We start from the raw sequence: 19743 nt of genomic DNA, 5'->3' as shown, positions 1-19743 counted from the left end.
CACTCACACTTCTAATTAGTTAATTTATAATTTTTAATGAATATTTTGAACATTTCATGACTACAGAAATAGAGGATGAAAAATATTTTTAGGGCTGTTTTTATTTATTTTTATTAAAAAAATGTATTCAACTTATGACTCCATTTTTGCCAGAAATAAGCCATTTCTGTAATTATTAAGCACTCATTTGTTCTAGATCATTAAATCTGACATTATGGTGCATTTAAAGCCGGTCTCAAAGCAATTTACTGGCTGAAAAGGCCAGCGTGTATTCTCATTCATGTTTAGACTGGTTTATTTTGCTCTAGCCATGTTGATTGCCAACAAAACTCATATTGTGAATCTGGTTGACCAAACAAATCTTGCTGGTAGAAAAAACATATGTAAACATGAAAAAACTTTTTATATTTTTCAACTTCTGTTTACATTTCAGCCAATCAGTTAGCACTGAAGTCATTAAATATCCATTAAATATCAAAATAAATATTAAAAAATGTTTGTTTAATGTTTCATGAATATTCAATGACTACAGTGATTATTAAATTGATTAAAATAATGTGTATATTATTTAATTTATAATTAATAATTAATATTTGAACATTTAGTAACTACATAAAAATAAATAAAAAAAGTTTTCATATTCTAATTATTTAATTTCTGATACTATTTTTGCCAGAAATAAGCCATTTCTGTAATTATGACATTATTAAACACATTTGTTCTAGATCATTAAATCTGACATTGTGGTGCCTTTGAAGCCAGTCTAAAAGCCATTTACTGGCTGAAAAGACCAGCATGTATTCTTTTTCATGTTTAGACTGGTTTGTTTTGGTCAAGACCTGTTGATTGCCAACAAAACCATAAGTAAACATGAAAAAAAAAGTAAATAAAAAATACAGAAATATATTTTTTCAACTTCTGTTTCCATTTCAGCCAATCAGTTAGCACTGGAGTCATTAAATATCCATTAAATATTACAATAAATATTAAGAGCGTTGAATGAATATCCAATGACTATAGTGATTACTAAATTGATTAAAATAAATATTATTTAATTAATAATTTTTGAACATTTAATGACTACAGAATTAGAAGATGAAAACTTTTTAAATATATTTTTATTTAATTCCTGATACCATTTTTGCCAGAAATAAGCAATTTCTGTAATTATGACATTATTAAAAACTCATTCGTTCTAGATCATTAAATCTGACATTGTGGTGCCTTTAAAGCCAGTCTCAAAGCAATTTACTGGCTGAAAAAGCCAGCATGTATTCTCATTCATGTTTAGACTGGTTTATTTTGGTCAAGCCATGTTGATTGCCAACAAAACTCAGTTGGTGAATCTGGTTGACCAAAGAATTCTTGCTGGTAGACAAACCATATGTAAACATGAAAAAGATTTGTTCAACTTCTGTTTCAATTTCAGCTAATCAGTTAGCCCTGGAGTCTTTAAATAGCCATTAAATTTTACAGTAAATATTAAGAATGCTAATTTTAATGAGTATTCAATGACTATCGTGATTATTAAATTGATTAAAATAGGTATGTATTGTTATGTATGTATGTATTATTGAATTCATAATTAATAATGAATATTCAAACATTTAATGACAACATAATTAGAACATGAAAACTAGATTTTTTAAAATTTAATTTCTGATTCCGTTTTTGCCAGAAATAAGCAATTTCTGTAAATATGTAATTATTAAACACTAATTTGTTCTAGATCATTAAATCTGACATTGTGGTGCCTTTAAAGCCAGTCTCAAAGCAATTTACTGGCTGAAAAGACCAGCATGTATTCTCATTCATGTTTAGACTGGTTTATTTTGATCTAACCATGTTGATTGCCAACAAAACTCAGCTTTAACATTGCTTCTCCAGCATTCAAAACACATTAGAGATCCTTTCAACCTTCTAAAAAACAGATTCAACCAGTCTAAAGCATTTAGCTGGTCTTCCAGCCTGGCGAAATGATTCAGCTGGTCTATTTTGATGGTTCTGAGAGGGTTTTACGCATATTTCAGTTGGAAAACCGGATAAACACCAGCTTGGCCAACCAAATAAACAATCTTGAAGCCAGACAAAACCAGCGAAAGCACTGGCTTATGAAAATGGCTTCAAATATTTCTGTTTTTGTGTAATGTACCTTCATGTTTTGCTCCAACAGGAGAACGGTGCGTGAGATAGTGTGCGTGACGCCACCGTCAGCATCAGGCTCTGGAGCTTCATCCCTCAAGCTGTTCATTGACAAGGCCGAGGTCACCAGCGACACACGTTACATTTACACAGAAGATCCAACTATTTCCAGCGTGGAGCCCAACTGGAGCATCATTAAGTACGTTAACACAATCTCACACACGCTTAATGGCTCTGTTCCAAACCCTAGTGAGATGCCTCACTGTCTGCGGTCTACACAGGCTAATATGTCTCACTGACTTCAAAGACAGCACCCTAAGCCTAATAGAATTTCATAAACGAATGAATTGAAACGCTCTACGTGGGCAGAAACTCACTCACAGCTGTTTCCAATTGAGAGATAGCATATGGCAATGACTCAGTAGTCTAATTAGCACAAAGATGCATTGCAAGCTCAAGTACTGGTAATTAAACTAGTTTGAGTGAAATAGTTTATTTTTAGTTTGATGAAACAGACGCAAGAGATATAGTCGGCCCACTATCTGAAAATAGGATTGGTGTAGTGTATTCTAGGATTGCTTTATGTCAGTACAGAATATTTGAATATTTTTTAATGATTTTTTAAAATAATAATACATTTAAATATAGCTGCAAGCAGCAGTTGCCAGGGTTAAAGCGCTTTAGGGTTATTCAAGCACATATGAAGAAAGACATTATGTAGCAAGCCTGTAACCACCTAAATCAATAATTATCTTATATAATTACTAGTGGTGGGCCGTTATCGGCGTTAATGTGCCGCGTTAACGTGAGACTTTTATCGGGCGATAAAAAAAATATCGCCGTTAATCTATTCTCAAAATTGGGTTGGGAGCTGGGACTAAACTACGCAAGCTATGATGACTTTCACCTTGATAGTTTAACGCGGATATATACCAAAGACTATAGAATATGGTCGCGCGTTTAAGTCTCCTCCGCCAAAACACAGACGGGATCACGTCGTCCTTCATTCATAAAAACCGAATCTATTATAGCGCGAAATGCCACGTAAATTCGTCGTTTTTTGGATTCATAAATCAAATATGGTCTGTCACTTAATTCAAATCGCGATATGGACTAGTGTCTGTGAAAACTGAAATGCAAAAAGACCGTTTTAATATGAATCCGGTATGTTCCGTTTGCCTAGCTGTATGTATGAAATTCATACTATGAATGGTGGAGACGCGCTTTTACTACACGCATACTGAAACACACGTGACGCTCCCGGTAATTTTTGGCATTTGCATCTCACATGAACAGATAAACTCAGTCTCCAAAACTGCTGTGAGTGTCACTTATACCGTTTCATTTGAGAAAACTCGCATCATGTCATACTGTATACACAGAAACTTCACGGCAACCTGTCAAAATAAAAGTATGGTGTAACATGTTTAGTCATTATTTGGGTAGCACACATATTCTGAATGCCTTCAGCAGAATTCAAATTAGCCATTTTAATCTAGATTAATCTAGATTAATTCCAAGATTTAATCTAGATTAATCTAGATTAAAAAAATTAATCTATGCCCACCCCTAATAATTACCTTATAATATATATAATAATTTACCTTAGAAATCTTATGTTTTTTTAACGTTTCTGACTGTTATAGTGCCAGCTGTGATCCAATCTCCTTAAAACTTTGCATGTTTGTTTAGAGTCATGTGCTGCATGTGCTCAATCAGTTATGTGATGTTTTGAGTTTTCTCTTAGGGTTTATAGGCCTAGGGGTATATTTGGCCTTGCCCATTTTCTAAATGACCCCATTATAGCTATCCAAATGGGGAAGTTCATAAAACCTAGGAGTACTTCGCAATAGTACGTTTTTAATGTCAAATATTTAAAGAATATGCGTGCGTGCGTGCGTGTGTGTGTGTGTAAATGTTTATAAAATTTTTACTAAAAGCACATATTTTAGAAATCCGTAGGGCATAATTTATCTGCTTTTTGCTCACTAGAGCCTAAATTCTGACTCACTAGCAATAGATCCACAGTCACATATGCAGAATTATTCAATTTGAGGTCGGAAACGAGTATCTGTCGTCTAACTGAAGTGTTGTTTGTTTGTTCTGATAGTGGCAGCACTACCCTCACGGTCACAGGAACCAATCTGCTAACCATTCAGGAACCCAAAGTCAGAGCCAAATATGGAGGAGTGGAGACCACAAACGTGAGTTCCCGACCAGCTGTCCTTCTCCTCTCTGCCCCCGCCATCATTACGGACAGCTTGTTGTTTACGTGATAAGAACAAATGTCTGGATGTTCCTCTGTAGGTTTGTACGGTGGTGAACGACTCTGTCATGACGTGCTTGGCTCCGGGCATCATCTACACCAAACGCCAGGTTCCAGATTGCGGAGTCCATCCGGATGAGTTTGGCTTCGTCCTGGACCATGTGTCCGCCCTCCTCATCCTCAATGGAACTCCTTTCACATACTATCCAAACCCGACCTTTGACCCCCTTGGGAACGCTGGGATTCTGGAGGTCAAACCAGGATCACCCATCATCTTGAAGGCAAGACCTTTATCATAATCTCATAATCTTTTCTAAATTGACATTTTCTCAATTTGCATTTTGGTGGATCTCGTGAAAAAATGTCGTATTACACTTTTTTCATAATGCAAAGTTATATATATTTATATTTATATATTTGTTTTATTTTATTTTTTATTTAACTTATGATTCCATTTAATGTTATTTTATTATTTTTCATTTAACTTGTGATTCCATTACTAAAATGCATTGTAATTACTAAACATATATTTTTTTTCCATGATGAAAAATTATATATATATATTTATTGACAATGACCATTAAGAACATTTTTGTAAATTAATTAGGATTTATTGAACGTTAAGAACATTTTTTAATTAAATTAGGATTTATTTTTTAAAATAATGAAAATTAAACACATTTCTAAATTTTCATGTAATAGATTTTTATTTAAAATTGGCTTGAATTCAAATTAATACAAAAATATACCACTATATACTTTTTTTTTTCAAATATTGTAGCATTTAAAAAAAAATACATATAAAATTATTTCATATATAATGTAATTATATTTAATTTATATTAAATATAATTATACAGCTGCTTTGCAACGATTTGTATCGTGAAAAGCGCTATACAAATAAATTTGAATTGAATTGAATAATGTTCATAAAAAGGCTTTATTTTGAAAATACTATTACATTTTTAAAAATCTATAAACTTACTTCATATATAATTATATTTTTTTCAAATAGTCACAATATTGAAAATCTTATTTTATATCTTATAAATATAAATCTTATCTTAAACATTAGTCTTAAGCATTTTATATATAAAATATAATGATTTGTTTTAAAATACATTTAAAAAAATCTATAAATGTGTTTAGTATAAAGTGTAGTAATTTTTTCTGTATGTTAAATGTAATGTTTATAAAAAAGCTTTGTTTTGAAAATATAACATTTAAAAAATCTATACAATTATTTAATATATAATTATATTTGATTTTTGAAAAAAAAAAACAGTTTCTGTTATGTTTTATATATATATATATATATATATATATATATATATAATTAATTTGTATAATTTTTTTATTTATTTATTTATTTATACAATTTTGGAAGGAAAATGACCTGGGCATTTCTTCTCAAAGTATGTACATCGAATTATGTTGATCCTTTTTAGTAAATGAATTTTTCTGTGCCTTCATCTGTAAACAGGGCAAGAACCTCATCCCTTCTGCTCCTGGCAACGCCCGCCTGAATTACAGCGTGATGATTGGAGAAACGCCCTGTCTGTTAACAGTCTCTGAATCTCAGCTGCTCTGTGATTCACCAGATCTGACCGGAGAACAGCGAGTAATGGTGATTATCATGCAGCTATGACATTTTCCCATTATGCATAATAAACGCTTAATCTATAAGCAGCCTCTCGTGCTAGTGAAGAGCAAACCATGCTCACCTCTCGTTGCACTGACTGAGAATTTACAGCTCCTTATTTATTGTATATCAACCAATAAAGCTGGCAGAAAATGAATGGATGGCTGTAAGATGGCGAAAATGCTGAATGTTTGGTTTGCATGGACTCGGGCATTGCGCCTCTCATTTAATCAATCTCGTAATAAGCCACTGCCGCATGGCCATTTTTTACCTTAATGCTAAAACGGAAAACATAAAGGTCAACTGGAAGTGGCTCGCCGTACATTAAGTACTTATTAGGATTATAGGGAGCGCTGATATAAGCAATTTCCCACGTAATCTAGCTATCTGCTCTCCCGCCAGCTCAAACAATTATTACAAACAGCAGACAGGAATCCTTCATAACCTTCCTGAGCCCTGACATATGCTCAGAAAGAGCATTTAAGACACATTCAGCCCACTTCATTGATATTAACTGCTTTCATTAGTGGTCACTGCTCAGGAGAACATCACTATTATTATTTCTCATACTCTTGTTAGTCATTTAAACAAACCTTTAATGCTTTAGCACTGTAAACATGAACGATGCCTCAAATTTTGTGACCTTTTGATTAAAGGTGCCAATTCGTGTGAATCAATCTTGAAATATAACTGGATTAATTTAAGTAACTATATACAGTTGGGGTAAAGGATAAGATATTTCACATAAAAGATGTTCACACATAGTCCACGGGAGAAAATAATAGTTAAATTTATAAAAATGATCCCTGTTCAAAAGTTTACATCGCCTTGATACTGTGTTGTTACCTGAATGATCAACAGCTGTTTTTTTGTTTTCCTTAGTGATAGTTGTTCATGACTCCCTTTTTTGTCCTGAACAGTTAAACTGCCTGCTGTTCTTCAGAAAAATCCTTCAGGTCCTACAAATTCTTTGGTTTTCCAGCATTTTTGTGTATTTGAACCTTTTCTAACAATGACTGTATGATTTTGAGATCTTTTCACAATGAGGACAACTGAGGGACTCATCTGCAACTATTACAGAGGGTTCAAATGCTCACTGATGATCTGGAAGGAACCATGCATTAAAAGCCAGGGGAAACTTTTTGAATTTGAAGATCAGGGTAAATTAAACTTTTAAAATTAAATTTTGTCTTCTGGGAAACATTTAAGTATCTTCTGTAGTACTACATGTAAAAAAAAAATGATATTTAGGCAAAATAAGAAAAATGTACACATCTCCATTCTGTTCAAAAGTTTTCACCCCTGGCTTTAAATGCGTATTTTTTAGGGCCGGGACTCGATTAAAACATTTAATCTAATTAATTAGAGGCTTTGTAATTAATTAATCGAAATTAATCGCATTTTAATCGCATGTAAATATTTGACCTGAGAACAGTGAGAATTAAGAATTTTACATGGATTTTTAGTATACCATTGAATAATGACTGAATACATAAGCTTAAGCAACAAAATATTGCTTATTTTTGTTCAACCAAGTCCACCAGACCAGTGCAATATTGCCATTAAGTGTAGCAAGAGGCACGTTCTTTAACGAGTCTTTCATTCCGAGAACTCTGCTCTTGTGTTTGCTTAATTATGCATTTAAACGTTAATGACCAAACCTATCATTATAAAAGTTGCTGCACATGGAATATAATGCGGATAACATTTAAAAAATAGTTTTTATCAGGTTACACACTGATTATTTATCACTCAAACCCCTTTCTCTACCTGTCCATTGGTCGCGTATATCCTCCATGTTTGTAGTTTTTTAACACTTTTTATGCGTGTTTGTAGTTCTAATCGAATCCTCGTTCACGGCGCAGTGTGTTGCGGGCAATATTAGCAGTTAAAAGTGTGCATTGATCGTTAAGTAGTAGACCATCCGGGAATCTTTGGAATACTTTTTAAACATACTACTATTTAGGACGGACGTCTTTGGCTTGTCTGAACGCTAGTTTGTGCTCCAGTATAATCGGTCCGCCTAATCTCATCCAGTGAGAAACGTTCCGCGGTGCAAAACTTAGTGCGATTAAAATGCGTTAAAAATTTTTAACGCGTTATTTTTGTGTAATTAATTAATCTAAATTAACGCGTTAAAGTCCCGGCCCTAGTATTTTTTCCTTCTGAAGCATCAGTGAGCATTTGAACCTTCTGTAATAGTTGCATGTGAGTCCTTCAGTTGTCCTTAGTGGGAAATGATGGATCTCAAAATCATAGTCATTATTGGAAATGTTCAAATACACACAAAAATTTGTGGGCCCTGAAGGAGTTTTCTGAAGAACAGCAGGCAGTTAAACTGTTTAGTTTTGACTTTGATGCAACATGGAACTTTTGCATTTAGACACATTATTGTCCTATTTTAATATGTGACCCTGGACCACAAAACCAGTCATAAGGTTAAATTTGACAAAACTGAGATGTATACATCATATGAAAGCTTTTTATTGATGTATGGTTTGGTAGGGGGGCAATATTTGGACAAGATACATCTATTTGAAAATCTGGAATCAGGGTGCAAAAAAATCAAAATACTGAGAAAATCACCTTTAAAGTTGTCCAAATTAAGTTCTTAACAATGCATATTACTAATTAAAAATTACATTTTGATATATTTATAGTAAGAATTTTACAAAAAATCTTCATGGAACATGATCTTTACTTAATATCCTAATGATTTTTGGCATAAAAGAAAAATCAATAATTTTGACCCATACAATGTATTTTTGGCTATTGCTACAAATATACCCCAGCGACTTAAGACTGGTTTTGTGGTCCAGGGTCACATATTGTAAGGTTGCTTTGACACAACTTGTACTGTAAAAAGCTCTGTATAAATAATCTTGACTTGACTTTAGGACAAAAAAGGGACTCATGAACAACTGTTAGTAAAAAAAAAAAACACAGCTGTGGATCATTCAGGTAACAACAAGGTATTAAGAATAAAGGGGATGTACACTTTTGCAAGGTGTAATTTTTATAAATTCAACTATTATTTTCTCTTGTGGACTGTATGTAAACATCTTTAATGTGAAATATATTATTCAGGACAGTACTAAAAAACATTAACATGCTTTTTGTATGATCCCTCCTATTTTGGTTAAATAATTCGATTCTGAAAGGGGGTGTAAACTTTTGACCTCAACTGTATGAATAGATGTAAGGGTTCAACATGAACAAATTATATGAAATCTGAAAGCATATTTATAAATTGTGAATATATTGTTCTGAATGAGTGCAGCAGTTGTTTCTGAATCAAATCTGTAAATTATGAGTTGAATCGATTTGCTATGAACAAAGATTTACACCTGTGAACTACATAACAGCGCCTCAGCGCACACTCTAGCATCATGTCATGAATTACTTCAGAAAATCTAGGTTTGATTATTAAATCGCTGAACGTTGCCAAACTGTTTCCTGAATGCAAACCTAGTCGCAGTAATTACTTTCAGAACTGATCAATAGCATCACAAGAAGTCAATTCTAATAAAATCCAGCAGCGAGTCTCTCTACCCTGATCTATTCCTCTCAATACAAGGTATAGGTTCACATTACGCCTTTTAATTTGATCCAACACCTTCCTGTTTGATTGATTAGAGCTAGCTTTGGCTTACATGTATCAAAGAGCCGATTATTCAGTCGAGTTCCGGTTAGCGAATCCACAGTGTGGAGAAACACCCATAGAAACGAAGAAAAAAAGATTGAGAGAGAGTAGGATCCAGAGTGCCGGGATCACTCCGCTAATGACCTGACACATATCGACAGCGCTCCAGGATTCACTTTGTTCCCCTCTATCACCGAGTCTCAATAATTCATGCAGCCACGCGGGGCCCGAGCAGCCGCAGAAAGGTGAAACTCGTTAGGACAGACGGCTGGATGCCGCGTTTAATTGGTCCGCGAATAGCGAGAGGCTGAGCTCCGGGTACCACGCCTCAGTCGGACCCAAATCTCTAACTAGACCTCTATTACCTGCTGATTTCTGCCTAATTGCCTTCACACCTGTGCCAAAGTGACTTTTTGAAGTAATTTGATGTGGATTAGTGGTCACGGTGTCTGACGGAGTTGTTCTCTCGCCGCAGGTGGAGGAACGCGGCGTGAACGTGTCAAACAAGTGCATAATTTTGCTGTAATTCTAATTGCGAGCTGATTTCATTCAAGAAGAAACAGTATGAGTGCCCTCAGCCAATCAAAAGCCCTCATTATGGACCACTAAAGCCGGCAGGGTCGTTAGATTCAAGGGCCTTGCGCTCAACCCGTTCTAATGGTTTCTTTTGTCTGTGCTTGTAGATTCTGGTGGGCGGCCTGGAATATTCTCCGGGAATGCTTCACATCTATTCCGACAGCACCCTCACGCTGCCCGCCATCATCGGGATTGGAGCCGGTGGCGGCGTCCTCCTCATCGCCATCATTGCCGTGCTCATCGCCTACAAGCGCAAGACGCGGGACGCCGACCGCACGCTCAAACGCCTGCAGTTGCAGATGGACAATCTGGAGTCCCGGGTCGCCCTAGAGTGCAAGGAAGGTAAGATTTTGGGGCTAGTTCAGCATCTGTGGTGCATATGGCCCGTGCCAAGCTGTTTTTCAGACAGGTGTGGAGAGCGTTTTAATGAGCTACTAATGGTTTTAACCCGTAGGATAAATCAAACGGAGCTGTGATGTATTATTTTATTGTGAGCGAGGTCTCCCGTGGGCGCTGAGCGGGAGCTCTGCAGTAGCCTGGATTCTTGCAGAGTTTTGACGCAGTCTTTGTGGAGGGATTGAACTGGGTCATGACGTCATAATGTCCTCATCCTTTGATACCGGTTTTATTCACGGCTTTAAAAGGATCTGTAGCTCAGGCAGACACGGTGCGGTGTTATTTATGCATTTGTTAAAAGAATGCCATGAGATACTGGAATGAATGCAACTTTCTGTTTATGCAATTTTAGCATTTTTTTTTTCCATTTCTCCCTTCGCAGAGTCTGAAACTGTTTGCATATACACCAGAAGTGCAGTTGTAGAGAGAAAGAGAGAGACAGAGGATGCAATTTGGATTAATTTAATGCATGTGGGATTTCCATTTCAAATAAGTGCTATTATTTTAAACTTTCTTTTCATCAAAGAATCCTGAAAAAAGTATCAATTTCCACAAAAATGTTAAACAGGACAGCTGTTTTCAACATTGATAATAAAAAACAATCAGCATATTAGCATAATTTCTGAAGGATCATGTGACATGATCCAATGACAATTGTGACCCTGGACCACAAAACCAATCGTAAGGGTAAATGTAAAAAAATGTTGAGATTTATACATAATGTGAAAGCTGAATAAATAAGCTTTTCATTGATCTATGGTTTGTTAGGATAGGATGAGGGTGCAAAAAAAGTAAAAACATTGGGAAAATTGCCTTTAAAGTTGCCTTAAAGTTCTTAGCAATGCATATTGCTAATCAGAAATCAAGTTTTAATATATTTACGGTAGGAAATGTACATAATATCTTTACTTAATATCCTAATGATTTTTGGCATAAATCAAAAAAACTGATCATTTTGACCAATACAATGTATTTTTGGCTATTGCTACAAATATACCTATGCTACTCAAGACTGGTCTTGTGGTCCAGGGTCACAATTCAGCTTTGCCATTACAGGAATAAATTACATTTTAAAATATATTCAAATATATTTCAGTATAATGTGTGTAAAATGCTAATAGACTAGGACAATATTTGACCGAGATACAACTACTTGAATATCTGGAATCTGATGTAAAAAAAATCTAACTATTGAGAAAGTCGCCTTTTAAGTTGTCCAAAATAAGTTCTTAGCAGTGCATATGATATAGTTACGGTAGGAAATGTACATAATATCTTCATGGAAAAATCGATCATTTTGACCCATTTTGACCTGTGCTACTTCTGGTTTTGTGGTCCAGGATCACATATAGTAAATATTGCTTATTTTAAATTTTTTAATGTACTATATTTGAAATATATGCTTTTAAATGCAATTTAATGATAGCAGAAATACAAAATATGTCAACTTTTACATACTGTAGGACTGAATGATTGCACACTTAAACTTATTTAGAAAGAAAAGTGGCTGTAATTTTCATGTTTTCAATCAGCGATGGATAATTTCATTTAATCTCCCAAGCCTGATTCCGTGATTGATGTAAAAACTGCCTTATTAGACAAGAAAAGAGAGTTTGATTTAACATCAACAAAACAAACAGCTACACTGAAAAGTTGCAAAGCAAACCAATTCAATTAGAATCTTGTTTAGTTGATTGCAACTCCTTAATATATGTCAGTGCTTTTATGTCATGAAGTTGTGAAATGGAAATGACACAAAATAACCATTTCTTACAATATTGTAGCTAATGCAAGGAATCACAAAATATAGACAAATATCCCCCTAATATATCTGTCACTGCATATGAGGTGTTCTTCAGTCTGATGGATGCGTATCTCTTCTGTTCTTTATTACTCTCAGCTTTCGCTGAGCTGCAGACAGACATTCAAGAGCTGACAAACGACATGGACGGTGTGAAGATCCCTTTTCTGGAGTATCGTACCTACACCATGAGAGTGATGTTCCCTGGCATCGAAGAGCACCCAGTTCTAAAGGAGCTGGACGTAAGGGAACTTTTAAAACATCCTGATTCAATTTCACTGTCCCCAGGTGTCGTCTGTCAGTCGCAAGTGCCAATAAGTAGGTTGCCACAACTCATAGACCATTTTCTTTTAATCCTTCTGCCAAAAAAAGAAAGCAGAAAAAACCCTAGATGTGCTTTAAAAAGATCCCCTAAGCTCTGAAGCTACGGTACTGCTGTCTCAGTAGTGAGCTTCAGAGCGAACGCCCCTCTTTCAGCATGCTTTTTAATTAAAACCTCAGGCAGAATGAAATCAGCAGCCCTGCAAGGCCCTGGTGGAATAGCCGTCTAGAGAATGTGCCTTACCAAAAAATGTTTTGAAAATAGTCAGCAAAGAACAATTAAGTCTCACCGCAGCGGAGCCTTTTTCAAGTATGCATTCAGGCAACAATTGTTGTTGCGCATGTTTCTCTCATCTCTTGCCTGTCTGGCTTTTCCATTCGTGTTTTTGTTCTCCTGCTTTTTCTTTTGTTTAATCAAACCTTCCCTCCCATCTCAGTCTCCGGCTAATGTGGAGAAGGCCCTTCGCTTATTCAGTCAACTGCTGCACAACAAGATGTTCCTGCTGACCTTCATCCACACGCTGGAGGCTCAAAGGTCCTTCTCTATGCGGGATCGTGGCAATGTGGCCTCCCTTCTGATGGCGGCGCTGCAGGGACGGATGGAGTATGCCACGGTGGTTCTCAAACAACTTCTGGCCGACCTGATCGAAAAGAATTTGGAGAACCGTAACCACCCTAAACTGCTGCTTAGACGGTAAGAGGTGGTAATTGTGGAGCATGACAATACATAGTTCTTATTTACTAGATGATTCAACATTACGCTTGTTTAAAGTGTGTAAAGCCCTAGCAACCCCCTAGGACATCTTAGCAACTGTATAACAACATCCTAGCAAACAACCAGAACACTTCAGCAACTACATAGCAATACCCTAGTAACCCCCAAAACACTTTCGCAACTACACATCAATGCCCTAGCAACAACCCAGAACATCTTAGCTACTGCATCGCAACACCCTAGAAACCACTCAGAGCACCTTACAACACTGTGCAACCTCATAGCAGCATACAAAAACACCCAGAAAACATTATCAGCCACATAGCAAGGCCATAAAACCCCATAAACACTGTACCAGCTGCATAGCAACGCCATAGAAACCACTCAGAGCACCTTACAACACTATGCAACCTCATAGCAGCTTGCAAAAAACAGGAACCCAGAAAACCTTATCAGCCACATAGCAAGGCCATACAACACCATAAATGACTTCATTTCAGGATATCAACGCCCTAGCAACCCCCAGAACACATTAGCATCTGCATAGCAACCCCTTAGAAACCACTCAGAACACCTTACAACACTACACAGCCGCATAGCAGCATGTAAAACACACCCTTATTATCCACCATAGTAAGGCCCTTCAACCCCCCTAAACGACTTAATAGCGGCATAGCAACACCCTAGCAACCCCTAGAGCACCTTAGCAACTACATAGCAACACCCTAAAAACCACACCGAACACCTTACAACACTACACAACCACACAAAACACACAGAAAACCTGATCATCCACATAGCTAGGCCCTACAACCCCCTAAACACCTTAACAGCTGCATAGCAACACTCTAGAAACCACTCAAAATACTTTACAAAACTACACAACCACATAGCAGCATGCAAAAAACACACAGAAAACTTTATCAACCACATAGTAAGGCCATAAAACCCCTTAAACACCTTAACAGCTCCCTAGCAACTCCCTGAATCCACCTATAACGCATTACCACACTACGCAACCACATAGTGCCATGCAAAAAATACCCAGACATCCTAATCAACTTTATAGAAAGGCCCTGCAACCCCCACAACACCTTAGCAGCTGTATAGCAACCCCCTATAAACCACTCAGAACATCGTACACCACTATACAGCACCAAAGCAGCATGCAAAAAAGACCTAAAATTCCTAATCAACCACATAGTAAGGCCCTACAACTCCCTAAACACCTTACCAGCTGCTTAGCAACGCCCTAGCAACCACCTAGCAATGCCCAAGCAACTACACAAAACTCTTTAGTAATTGGTTAGCAATGCCCTCGCAAACAGCAATTACATAGCAATATGTTAAAAAAAGACATTCAGAACACCTTAACAACCACCTAGCAACACCATAGCAACCGTTCAGAACACCCTAGCAACCACACAGGATATTTAGCACTTATGGATTGCATTTGTTTTTGCAGAACTGAGTCTGTGGCTGAGAAGATGCTCACTAACTGGTTCACATTCCTCCTGCACCGCTTCCTCAAGGTTTGTGATGTTTTCTACCATAAACATTGAGTCAATTTTAATAATGTGTTCTGCAAAGTCCCATGTGAAATTGAGCAACAACCTCAAACTTCTCTCTGGCTAACTAGCATCTTGTTTGCGACAAGATTTTTTGGCGCGCTGACGTTTTTGACAGCCTGACTCACCGCGCAAAGCCTGCTAATAAATCTCGCTAAAGCCTACGCTCCAGATAAGCCACGGCTTCCGCCCAGCCCTGAAATTCGCCGCGTGGAGGCCGTGAGGGCACTTGCTCAATCCCACATCCTGTCAGGTGTTCCAGAGTTCACCGAGATGACCCAAACGTGGCCGAATTAGACTAAAGCAGACTGAGATGGCTATTAGCGCTAAGGGCGGGAACATCAGGCCCTTTGTGCATTCAGGGCTGGAATCGCCCTGCGGAATGTAGCGCTGGCCGGCCGCCCGGTGTCTTTACGTCCCATCAGTGCAGATGTTAAAGTGTTTTGGCCACCATACAGGCCTCTAGGAGTAATTACTACGAAATGCCTTCTTGGTATGGCTCTGTTGCACTGCCTGGGTGTGTACTTAATTCATATATATCATGAGCCAAAACATTTAGTATGTTTATATGTGCTGTTCATTTATGTTGTGTACATTATCTTATTTACAAATGTTTGTTTTGGGCTTCACTTTAAGGCTAATAGGATATAGAACATTTACCCAGTGAACATTCACAGAACTTTCTGGCAAGGTTTTCTCTAAGCTTTATACTGATGTTCTTCCAGTAACCTTAACACAATTTTCATTCAAAGTTGTGTTGTCTTTGAAAACATTCTCGTAACATTAGCATATTTCATACATTGTTTATGGAAAGCCTTTTTCTGTTTTAGTTGGATATTTTATTAAACGTCACTTCTTGTTTCAGAACATTCAGAGAACATTCAAAACTAGCGTTCCCATCATATTTGCAGGATAATTAAATGGACCGTTCCTTTAGTGTTTTCTAGAGCATAACCAAGAAAAAATATGATAAAACATTTTCTAACCTGGTTTGGATTCACTTCTGAATCACCAACCAAAACCCAACAAACTGTAGCAACTTCAGCAAGATTGGAAGACATTTTACATGAACATTTTAGTTGTGCATAGTCTTCTGTACTAGTACTATGGTGATTTATGATGTTATTAGTTGTTTATTTTTTATTTATTTATGTTTTGTTTTATTCTATTCTATTCTTTTTGGCGCTTAACTGAATAAACAATAAAAAAGATCATACTTTTTATATTTTTGATACTTTTTATCGCACAATTGTCTTTTTTTCTCAGAATGTGACAAACTCGCAGCTATGATTCATAGTTAGATTTGCATTATATAAACTCTCAATTGCGGAAAAAAAGGCAAAATTGCGAGAAAAAAGTCAGAACTGTAGGTTTTTATCTTGAAATTCTAACTTTATTTCACACAATTGTGAGTTTACTTCACAGCTGCGATTTTAAAGTCAGTTTTGCATGATATAAAAATCCTTTTTTCTTGCAATTCTTTTTTTCTCGCAATTGAGTTCATATCATGCAAAACTGACTATAAATCAATGAGTTTTGACTATTTTTCACAATTGCAAGTTTACATGCAATTCTGAGAAAAAAAGTCAGAATTACGAGTTTATATCTCACAATTCAGATCTTATTTGTCACATTTGTGACTTACATTCTGAGAAAGTCAAAAATGCAAGTTTTTATCTAGTTTCTATCTTAAAATTCTGACGTTATTTCTTGCCATTTTAAAAGTCTAAATTACGAGTTTATATCTTGAAATTTTGACTTTATTTCTCACAGTTGTGAGTTTACATCACACAATTTTGAGAACAAAGTTAGAATTACAATTTATATCTTGCAATTCTGACTTTATTTCACGCAATTGCAAGTTTATATCACAAAATTTTGACTCTATTTCTCGCAATTGCAAGTTTATATCACTCAGTTCCTGAAAAAAAGTCAGAATTACGAGGTTATATCACACTTCTGACTTTATTTCTCACAATTGAGAGTTTCTATCACAATTCTGAGAAAAAAAAGTCAGAATTACGAGTTTATATCTCAAAATTCTGGCGTTATAACTCGTAATTGCGAGTTTACGTCAGGAAATTCTGACTTTATTTCTCGCAACTGCAAGTTTATATCACACAATTCCGAGAAAAAAAAGTCAGAATTACGAGGTTATATCACACTTCTGACTTTATTTCTCACAATTGAGAGTTTATATCACAATTCTGAGAAAAAAAAGTCAGAATTGCGAGTTTATATCTCAAAATTCTGGCTTTTTAACTCAAAATTCTGACTTTATTTCTTACAATTTGAAAGTGTATATCACACAATTCCGAGAAAAAAAAGTCAGAATTACGAGTTTATATGACACTTCTGACTTTATTTCTCACAATTGAGAGTTTATATCACAACTCTGAGAAAAAAAGTCAGAATTACGAGTTTATATCTCAAAATTCTGGCGTTATAACTCGTAATTGCGAGTTTACGTCAGGAAATTCTGACTTTATTTCTCACAACTGCAAGTTTATATCACTCAATTCCGGAAAGAAAAGTCCGAATTATGAGTTTATATCACACTTCTGACTTTATTTCTCGCAATTGTAAGTTTATATCACAACTCTGAGAAAAAAGTCAGAATTACGAGTTTATATCTCACAATTCAGATCTTATTTGTCACATTTGTGACTTGCATTTTTGACTTTCTCAGAATGTAAGTTTTTAATCTAGTTTCTATCTTAAAATTCTGACGTTATTTCTTGCCATTTTAAAAGTCTAAATTACGAGTTTATATCTTGAAATTTTGACTTTATTTCTCGCAGTTGTGAGTTTACATCACACAATTTTGAGAATAAAGTTAGAATTACAATTTATATCTTGCATATCTTGCAATTCTGACTTTATTTCACGCAATTGCAAGTTTATATCACAAAATTTTGACTCTAGTTCTCGCAATTGCAAGTTTATATCACTCGGTTCCGGAAAAAAAAAAGTCAGAATTACAAGGTTATATCACACTTCTGACTTTATTTCTCACAATTGAGAGTTTATATCACAACTCTGAGAAAAAAAGTCAGAATTACGAATTTATATCTCAAAATTCTGGCTTTATTTCTTACAATTTGAAAGTGTATATCACACAATTCCGAGAAAAAAAAGAATATGTATCTTGCAATTCTGACTGTATTTCTCACAGCTACAAGTTTATGTCATGCAATTCTGAGAAAAAAAGTCAGAATTTCGAGTTTTTTCTCAATTTACTTTACAACTCACAATTTTGAGTTTATATCTCACAGTTGAGAAAAAAAGTCAAAATTGCAAGTTTATTTTACGCAGAACTGAAGTCAGAACTGTGAGATAAAAAGTCACAATTACCTTTTTTATTTTCTATTTAGTGGCGGAAACAGGCTTCTGAACAGTTTGGAACGAACTCAGGCTGTATAGGTGATGACAGAATTTTCTTTTTAGGCTAAACTAACCTGACAAGGGTCACATAAACATTAGTTAAGAGATATTTAGGGCTTCCTCTTGTGCTGTCGGTTCATGTCATCTGCGTTTACTCTGCATACCTTAAACCGTGTGAATTCTCCGCTCAAACGTGTCCGTTAGCGAGACCTGGCAGGGATCCCGTGACACACATCTGTTGTGTCATAACAGGGACTAACGGGCAGACTATGAATAGCAGACGAAGCCAGAACGCTGACAGCCTCTAAAAGCATTAGAAAGATGAGGATCTGATGTATATATTAAGACTAAACGCATTTGACATAGAGTTCGGAGGCTAGTTGTTTAGAATTACTTGCTGTTAGGCGTGCAATGGATGCTGGGTAACCCTCTCCGCCTGCGTTGGAAGAGTGTGATTCAGGATGTCATGCTGTAATTAATAATGTCAAGCTGATCTCGCCTAAGAACTAAATAATAGCCTCCCCTCAGTATCGCTGTTTAGTCATCAAACGCTTTTAAGTGGGTAATTGGAGACTTCTCCATACTTCACAAATGCCATCTGAAAAGAACCGTGATCGGACGCGTCTCTCATTCTCACGGCCGCGCTTTCTTTCTCTGCACGCTCGCCGCCTTGTTCCTCCTTTTCGCTTCCTTTTGGTCAGAATATGTCTTTTCTGTCTCCTTTCATTGCTTTTCCCCCTCTGTATTTAAAGGTGCAATTAGGCGTTTTCGAAGTGTGTGAAAATTGCAGCTCGTTGTGATTTTATTGAATTGATGTTCTGTGGTATTTTGCGCAGGAAGTCGTCTTGAGTTCTTTAGCGTGTTCTTTAAAGGTAAAAGGTTTTAAAGGAGACATGTAATGGAAAACATGATTTTCTTGCTCTTTTGGAAATAAAAGCGCTGAGGTTCTACACAGACATACTAAAATGTTCACAACACAAAGCTTCTGCTTATAAGATGTAAGCACTATTTTTGTTTTCTTTTTAATTCTATTATTAAAATTATTAACAGTGGATGTCTGTGATTTTCTATAGTGAATGTATTGGTTTTGGGATTCTGAAAGTCCACTTCCAGAACAAAAATGTACAGATGATGTACTCACCCCCTTGTCATCCAAGATGTTCATGTCTTTCTTTCTTCAGTCGATGAGAAATTATGTTTCTTATCTCCATATAATGGATTTCAATAATGCCCCCAAGTTTAAACTTCCAAAATGCAGTTTAAATACAGCTTCAAATGGCTGTAAATGA

General features: G+C 35.9%; 1 protein-coding gene across 1 annotated transcript in view; it reads left to right on the top strand.

Annotated features, from left to right (window-relative positions):
- The window catches only part of plxna3 (plexin A3), a 199168-nt gene that overhangs the window by 163846 nt on the left and 15579 nt on the right, over positions 1–19743 (top strand). Inside the window, exons 15-22 of the mRNA XM_073819872.1 lie at positions 2174–2341; positions 4253–4346; positions 4450–4689; positions 5892–6035; positions 10377–10611; positions 12566–12708; positions 13225–13481; positions 14968–15034. Coding sequence (XP_073675973.1) covers positions 2174–2341; positions 4253–4346; positions 4450–4689; positions 5892–6035; positions 10377–10611; positions 12566–12708; positions 13225–13481; positions 14968–15034 — 1348 coding nt within the window. The remainder of the gene's footprint in view (positions 1–2173; positions 2342–4252; positions 4347–4449; positions 4690–5891; positions 6036–10376; positions 10612–12565; positions 12709–13224; positions 13482–14967; positions 15035–19743) is intronic.

This window comes from Garra rufa, chromosome 15, assembly GCF_049309525.1.
Source record: "Garra rufa chromosome 15, GarRuf1.0, whole genome shotgun sequence".
Classification (NCBI taxonomy): Eukaryota; Metazoa; Chordata; class Actinopteri; order Cypriniformes; family Cyprinidae; genus Garra; species Garra rufa.
This window is presented reverse-complemented; position numbering and strand designations above follow the sequence as displayed.